The 8,765-nt window shown below is 36.4% G+C and overlaps 1 protein-coding gene across 1 annotated transcript; it reads left to right on the top strand.

Annotated features, from left to right (window-relative positions):
- Nucleotides 1-1,993: 1,993 nt before the first annotated feature.
- LOC139705649 (olfactory receptor 2M3-like) lies at nucleotides 1,994-2,932 on the top strand. The gene has a single exon (XM_071611801.1). It carries the CDS (start codon nucleotides 1,994-1,996, stop codon nucleotides 2,930-2,932), a length of 939 nt encoding a protein of 312 aa, XP_071467902.1.
- The last annotated feature ends 5,833 nt before the right edge of the window (nucleotides 2,933-8,765 follow it).

The raw sequence follows: 8,765 nt of genomic DNA on the forward strand, positions 1-8,765 counted from the left end.
TGCATTTTGACCAGATTGGGGAGATGCAGCTAGATTGCTTCTCCTCAGATCCTACAGAAGTTGTAACAGCTTATAGACACAAAGTCCAGGTGATGTGTGGATGCAGAATTAGCTAGGCTGTGCTAGCCAGGGAACATGTCACAGTCTCAGGCTCTCTGGTCACTATTAGGGGTAGGGACCAGCCCTGAGCATCCATTCTCAATATGAGAAAGTTCAGAAGTTAATACAGTTTGGAACTTTTGATTACAAAGGAGATCGGTTTCAATCTTAGTCCTCATGACAGGGCACTAAAGAAAATGAGTTTGTTATGATCAATTACAGAATTTAAGTACAACTGCAAAGAGCCCATGAATCTGATATCCTTTTTCTAATTCAAAGATGTAGCACAAATAGTTGTAAACTTGGTTTGACATCAAGGAGTAAGAGAATGCCAAACAAATATAGCCAAGTGAGAAGACTCATCAGAGAAAACACCCATTGCTTCTGGGGGGCTGTCATTATACTGAGCCAGATTGTCAAAGTACACAGGCCTTCCATAAAAATGAGGCAGCACAGAGACCTCTGTTCACACCTTAACTCTTGCAATCATGCCAGAAAGACTTGAGACATGTCATTCAGAATTGCAGGCATGAGTTTATTAGAAGGAATGGGGAAGTGCTAATGGGATGCTATCAAGGGAAATGGTGGGTTCTCCTAGAGAAGAGAGGGGTGGTACACCCTTCTTGCCCTCCAGTTTTATGGGGATCCTAGGGAAATTTCCAGAGTGTCCCCCAAGTCCCCCTTCTGACTTTGACTGACAGCACAGGAACTGCCTGTTCCTCCTCCAGAGACAGGGTGGTGCTCACTGAGGACACTTAGTCCCTGATTTTGCCTCAATTTCCTGCCCCCTGACTCAGTTTATCACCCTCAGACAGTGTCCCTTTTCTTATCCCTTCAGTAATCTCATGTCCTTCTGAGTGACATGTCTGAAATCTGTCTGACTTCATCACAAGAACAGGGGTTTGAAAGGGATGTTTTAATGCAGCCTCCATTTCTCAGAAGGCCCCAGTTCTGAAACACCACTACAAGAAACAGAATTAATTGAATAAACAGAAATATAAGATAGAATAGTTTCTTCCATCCAATAACATTTATTTACTTAGAAATATCCGTATGGCATAAATTCTATTCTAGATAAAGTGCTCAATGTTTTTTTAAATGACTTTAATCTTTATAACACTCTACAACATATTATTCACATTTTCTAAAGTAATGCCTAAAAAATTATTAATTGTTTAAGATCACCCAGCTAAAATAATCTTTATCAGGGTTTGAACCATGCCCTAGCACACTGTCTTATACCCTCTTCTCCACATGAGTGCCAATCCCAGAATGTTCCAGGACACACCCCCTTTACAGGTGAAATGAGGGTAGGGAACTGTCAACAAGGCTACATTTCTACCAAGTTCAATACGACCTCCTAATAGACATCTTACTATTGATGTATCAATTTCTTGGAATTTCTTTCCACTGGAAAATGCTTCCCTGTACATGTTGGTAGAAATAATTTTATAAGGAACATAGAGTGAAAGTGTGGTATTTCAGTGGAAGAAGGTTATGGAAAAATATCTCCAACTTTCCAAAATGTGAAATTCTCCTGGCTCTTAGTGAAGTGGTTAAAGGATAAACTAGTCTGCGCATTTGACTTAACTTGTTGCTCAAAATGGATTTGAAGCCTCTTGAGAAGCCTCCTACAGGCTTAATACAAAACCTACCAGGCTGCTGGTTTGCATTTAAAAGTCACTTCACCCTACAAGTGAGGCTCATCATCCATAGGCCACAAATTAAAAAAAAAAAAAAAATTCAGTAAATAATTTTGTCATTCAGAAGCAACTTTGTAGGCTTTTGCTACAAAGTTGCAACTTTTTGCAACTTTGTAGCAAAAGCCTTTATATACTATGACACATCCTGGATGTTCCTTACAAGCTGTCCTCTCCACAGTGAACAGCTCACCATGGCCTGGGGGAACCAGACCTCCAGCCCTGTCTTCATCCTGCTGGGCATCTTCAACCACAGCCCCACCCACACCTTCCTCTTTGCCCTGGTCCTGGGCATCTTCACAGTGGCCGTCATGGGGAACTCCACCATGGTGCTCCTCATCCACCTGGACGCCCAGCTGCACACCCCCATGTACTTCCTCCTCAGCCAGCTCTCCCTCATGGATCTGATGCTCATCAGCACCACTATCCCCAAGATGACCTTCAACTATCTTTCTGGCAGGAACTCCATCTCTCTGGGAGGCTGCGGGACCCAGATATTCTTCTATGTGTCCCTGATGGGAGCCGAATGCTTCCTGTTGGCAGCAATGGCCTATGACCACTATGTGGCCATTTGCCACCCATTAAGATACCCAGTTCTCATGAGCCAGAAAGTCTGTGGTCTCATGGCTTCTGCTTCCTGGCTTCTTGGCTCCCTTGATGGTATAATTGTCATTGTGGTAGCCTTGTCCTTCCCATACTGTGGTTCCCAGGAAATACCCCACTTTTTCTGTGATGTCCCTGCCCTGCTCACCCTCGCATGCACTGACACCTTGACATTTGAAAGGATGATGTTGATCTGCTGCATCATTATGCTTCTGTTCCCTGTAGGCATCATCATTGCTTCCTATGCTCGTGTGATTCTGGCCGTCATTCACATGGGGTCTGGGGAGGGTCGCCGCAAAACTTTTGCCACCTGCTCCTCCCACCTCATGGTGGTGGGCATGTACTATGGAGCAGCCATGTTCATCTACATGCGGCCCACTTCTGACTGGTCCCCCACCCAGGACAAGATGGTGTCAGCCTTCTACACCATCCTCACCCCCATGCTGAACCCCCTCATCTACAGCCTGCGCAACAGGGAGGTGTCCAGAGCATTCATGAAGGTGCTAGGGAAGGGAAAGTCTGGAGAGTGAGCTGGCTCTCATGTCCACACATTTTTTGCTTAATGTTTAAATTTATGGATTTAACCAATACAACTTGGTAGCAAAATTTTTTACAGTGAAAAAGTTATACTCAACCATATAAGATTTGAAATTGAAGGACATTGTACATACTCATTTGTTCAAGTATTTCTCTTTTCTTCTTATTGTGGTAAAATGTTTTGTACAATTATAACTGAATATTTGCAACAAGAGGAAGTACAGAACTACATGGTTTATTTTCATAATGACAACATGTGAGAAATATTTATCCATTCTAATACCCATTGTTTGCATTGATTAAACCTACTATGTCTTTTAACAAATAGAATTTAAGAAATAGTATTTTTATATTTGTATCCAACTTATACCTTAGGCTGATCAATTTGTAAAAAAGTAATCAAATTATTCACAGCATTCTTATAAAAACAAATTAAATTTAACCAAATGGAGAGAAGAAAGTTATCTTAAAGTTGACTGGGTATATGGACACTGTGTTCCTTTAGACTGTGTTAGATGTGTTTCCACTTATTTCCTTCTACTACAGACATCACGTATATACATGGGAGACTGAAATGTGAATATAATTCTTCAAATTGTAGACTTATTCTCCTTAGATATTCTGATTCTTATTTGAGGCAAACACAGTAGTTGCATGGAAATGTGGTCAGTTTTTTTAGAGAAGTCTAGATTTTCTGAAATCCACAATTGAGTGTAAAATATATGTGTAATATATATATATATATATATATATATATATATATATATATATATATATATATATATATATTTTCATGCTTTTTAATAAAATTTATTCAGTTCTGGAAATGTTTGTATTTTTTTAGGGAAAACCATTGTACTTTAACATGAATTAAAACTTCTCTCTTAAAACTCTGTTGGAACATCCCCACCAATTTTGTTTTCTTTTATTGTATAAAAGTTACCACATCCTGGTCACTCTAAAGAACAACTATGCCTCTTATCACAGCATACATTGGTCAGTGCCAATATCAAATAGAACTTCAGCTCAGGGTCTTACAACATCGAAATCTAAATGTTGGCTGGGATTGCAGTTCATGAAAAGTTCAGGGTCGTATTGTCTTTTCAACTTACTGCTGCACATTCAAAGCACACTGCTCCCATTTATGTGCTTACATGTTCATTCATGCTGCCAAATGAATACTCACCTGAGGAGGTATGTATTGCAAGGTGGATTACTTGGTCAAATACCCTGAAATACCATGATAAATTATCTTGTAATGATTGGAGGATGTGAGCAAGGCAACAATGCAAGGAGGTAGGTGATACACAGAATCTAGAGATGATTTCCAAGAGAGAGGCTATAAAGAGATGGTATATTTTATGTACAGAAAAGACAGCCAAAATCCAGGTTTGCTGACACACACCTGGGATTCCTGGCACTCGGGAGAATTAAAATTTTGAGGTGGGGCACTTGCCTAGCAATTGCAAAGCCCTGGGTTTGATCCCTCGGTACCATTAAACAAACAAACAAAAATAATAACAAAATAAAGACAGTCAAATTCTGTCATGTCTCATAATGGTAAAGGGGTTATTAAAATATGAATAAGAAAATAAATAGTAGAAGGAAAAGGAAGGGCAGGAAAAGGATCAAAAAAAAAAAAAAAAAAGAAAGGGATAGAGGTTACTGTGATTACAAAGAACAAAGAAAGAAGTTAACGGTTCAATTTCAGGCCAGTTGTGATGGAAGCCCTAGAGGATCAAAAGAAGATGTTAAAAGCATGTACTCAAAAATATAAGAATGAATTTTAGGGATAACCTGAGGTTAGAAATTGTAATTTAAAAAGCATCCCCACTAAAAAAAAATATGAACACATCATCAAAGGAGGTTACAATTAAGAAAGATTATTTTTGAATCCATCATAAGCCTAACAAAATATGTACAATATTTATATTAATTTAAAAAAAAACTTTGATGGAAGACATCAAAAATAAACAAACAGAAGGCAAGTCCATGTTCATGGATAGAAAGATTCAATATTGTCAAGGTATCGGTTTTTACCAAATAGATCAAAAATCTATAGATAGAATTGCAATCAAGATCTCTGAAGGTTACTTGTGTATGCAAACGGCAGAGGATATATAAGAGCCAACATAATGCAATATTTGTGAAAAATACGCAAAGATTCAATAAAACATATGTAGTCAAGTGACTTAGGGCCAGGCAAATGTACTCAATTGATATTTTTGACAAAGGAACAAACATAAAACAATTTTAAAAAGATATTATCTTCAGGAGACCAGCATAGTAAAGGAAGAGACTTGAGAGCAAGGAGAAGGAAAGGGTAAAGAAAGTACTGGAGAATTAAATTATACATGTCCATGTATAAATATATCACAAGTAATCCACTGATATATACAAACATATATATCATTAATTTTTAGAATATATATATATATATATATATATATATATATATATATATATATATGATTATAAAAAAGAATGATAATGTAAATCTTAGACCAGGATATTATATTAACAAAATGCCTATCCAGAATTACTGTTATATACACAATATAAACAATAATTAAAATTTAAACAATGAGAAAATGAATAGCCTATTTAAAAAATGAATACAACATAAGACACCTCACCAAAGAAGACATACATGGCAAATAAGCATGTGAAAGATGCTCGGCATCATATGAAATTAGGGGATTACTAATTAAAACAACAGTGAGATGTCTCTACCAACTAATTAAATATCAGAGCTTCAGTCTTTTAAAAATGTCTACACTAAATGCAGTGAAATTCATGGAGAAGCAGGAACTCTCATTTCTGATTGAATGCCAAATGGAACAGCCACTTTGGAAGAAAATTATGTGTTTTCTTAATAAACAAGACATACTGTTATCAAAAACTCATATTTAAAAAGTGTTCTCAGACAACACAAACCCATGATGTGTCATGAAATAAATTGAGGATATTTCAACATGCTATAAAAACGGCCTGCTTGGTTGAGGTTTCCTTGATGTGAACTAGAACCAATTAGCCACATGCACAGTAACGACATTCCATGACATTTTCCCAAGTGAGCTGAAAATTTATGTCCCCATGAAAAGTTTCACATGGGTCTTTATAATGGTTTTGTTCACAATTACCAAACTGGAAAGCCAAGATGATGTTCTTCTGTGGGCGGAGGCATAAATGAAAGGTGGAACACTCATAAGTGAAACATTATTTAGCACTAAAGAGAAATTTGCCATCAATCCATGTAAAGACATTATGGAAACTCAACAGCCTATGAGTTAAGTTAAATTAATCAATTGTGAAAAGCAAGCTGCATTCCATTTGATTCCAAATGTATAATATTCTGCAAAAGGCAAAATTTCAGAGGCATAATTTTTTATGCCTATTTTCATCTGATGAATCTTAGCAAAATTCTTAAAGCACAAGAAGTAAAATTAAGAATGAATAAATGGAATGGCATCAAACTAAAAGTAATTAATACTGCATTATAAATATTGTATGTCACTCTAATTAGCACCCCAGTACCTCTCCTGCCCCTCTCCTTTAGCACTTCTTCACAGCAAAGAAAACAATCTAAAGAGAGTATACAGAATGGGAGAAAAATCTTTGCCACCTGCAACCCAAGGCATTAGTTTCTAGAATATACAAAGAACTCAAAAAACTTAACAGTAAAAAAAATTAATAAATGGGTAAAGAACTAAACAGACACTTTTCAAGGAAGAAATACAAATGGTCAAAGAGATACGAATAGAAGTTCCATGGAGTAGACAAAAGGGGAATGAAGGGAAGGGAGGTGGACAGGGAAAGGAAGGGCGGGGGCATGAATCTGACCTCACCTGCTATGTACACATATGAATACCCCACAGTGAACCTCGCCGTGTGTACATCCACAGAATAAACCTGAGTCAATGGCAGAAAGATCTCTAGAAGAAGGGAACAGGGGGTGCTAATTAGAGTGACATACATTCCATGCTTGTATAATTTATCAAAATGGATTCCATTGTCAGTTATAACTAAAACAAAATCATTAAAATATTAAAAAAAAGCATAGAATACCTTCCAAGTAACAGTTTAAATGTCTACTGGAATGATATACTTAACACATTTTCTAAAAATCTAGTTGACCTTATTTAAACAAAAATGTTCCTTCTCTAAAGCTTAATGTCAGGATTTTGTATTTGATTAAAATTAATATTCTGCTAACTAAACTCATTAAGCATTATTGACCATAAAAATAGACTTTTTTCTTCATTTGAAACAGAGGTATTTAGAGTATAAACCAACATGAGCTACTCTGTGTACGTTTGCATATCACTTAACATGTTCTAAGTAATTAATATTACATTATAAATATTTATAGTATTTATATTCTATCATAAATAAAATATATTATATCATAAATGTTTATAATACTTATGAATATTTGTCATAAAAATTTTAATTTAAAAAAATTCCATTTTTTCTTAGCTATGTCTCATTAAAGATATGTAATAATTACTATATTTCAAAATCACTTAAAACAGTTGCTTAGCTACCCTTATGGTAAAAACATGACTTAACATGACTTAACCTCTACATTTCTTTTCTTTTGATTTTTTATTTCCTAAATTTTAAAAATGTATTTCCAACAGAAATGTTACTGGAAAAACATGAAATCAGTGGAGATAAACAAAAAGCTTTAGGGAAACTGAACAAACAAAACAGCATTCTCAAGTTCACCAGATGGTGAAAAAGGGGAATGAAGGGAAGTGAGAGGAAAGACAGTAGAATGAGTCGGACATCACTTTCTACATTCTGATGTGAATATAGTGTCACTCCATATCACGTACCACCACAAGACTGGGAAGTCACACTCCATGTATGTAGGACATGTCAAAATACCTTCTACTGTCATGTATAACTAAAAAGAACATTTAAAAAAGTGTTCTCAGACAATACAAACCTATGACATGTGTCATTAAATAAATTGAGGATAATTCAACATGCTATAAAAACGGCCTGCTTGGTTGAGGCTTCCTTGAGGTGAACTAGAACCAATTAGCCACATGCACAGACTGTGGGAGGTGGGGGGAGACAAAGATCCTCATGTGGTACCCAGAGCTTCAGAACCCTCTGCTCAAGGATAAGCCACTATACCACCACATGAAGAGCCCTGTGCTAAAGCTCTCAGAAAACATGAGAGGTTAAAAAGATCATCATATTTATTAGAGCCATCAAGTATTGGAGTGGTAATAAATATGCAAATAGAACTGGAGTATTTCTTTGTGGACTCCCAAGGGGACTCTCACAGGAAATTTTTATTTATTTGCTATCTGGTTAGATTTCACTTGCATATATTTTGATTAGCACTTGCAATGGTTTAAATGAATGAGGTTATCCCATTGGAAAGTCATGTTGAAACTTGATCCCCAACATGACACATTAACAAATGTGGCCTCTGGTGTTGATTAAGTCAGGACAGTGGAGCTCAGAGGAGTGAAATTAGCCCCTTTATAAAAGAGTCAAGGAGAAAGGAGACGTGGTTGTCTTTCTGTTTCTTCTCTTCTCTGATAGATGCAATGTAGTGGCACCATTTTAAAAGTGCCGACCTAGTCCTTACTGGAGATAAATCTGTGCATACCTTGATCCTGAACTCCCAGCCACAAGAACTAAAATAATTTCTGATGTTAAAAATGACCCAATCTCTGGAATTTTTCCATAGTTCACAAAGAATATTTATTTTTATTTATTAATTTTTATACAATGGAGGAAAACTGAATATTTCTTGAGGACCGAGGATGTAGCTCAGTGGTAGAACACTTGCCTAGCATTTGT

This window comes from Marmota flaviventris, chromosome 5 (assembly GCF_047511675.1).
Source record: "Marmota flaviventris isolate mMarFla1 chromosome 5, mMarFla1.hap1, whole genome shotgun sequence".
Classification (NCBI taxonomy): Eukaryota; Metazoa; Chordata; class Mammalia; order Rodentia; family Sciuridae; genus Marmota; species Marmota flaviventris.

Excerpts from the sequence above, each read along its gene's own strand:
- LOC139705649 (XM_071611801.1), top strand. The coding sequence starts at position 1,994 with ATGGCCTGGGGGAACCAGACCTCCAGCCCTGTCTTCATCCTGCTGGGC.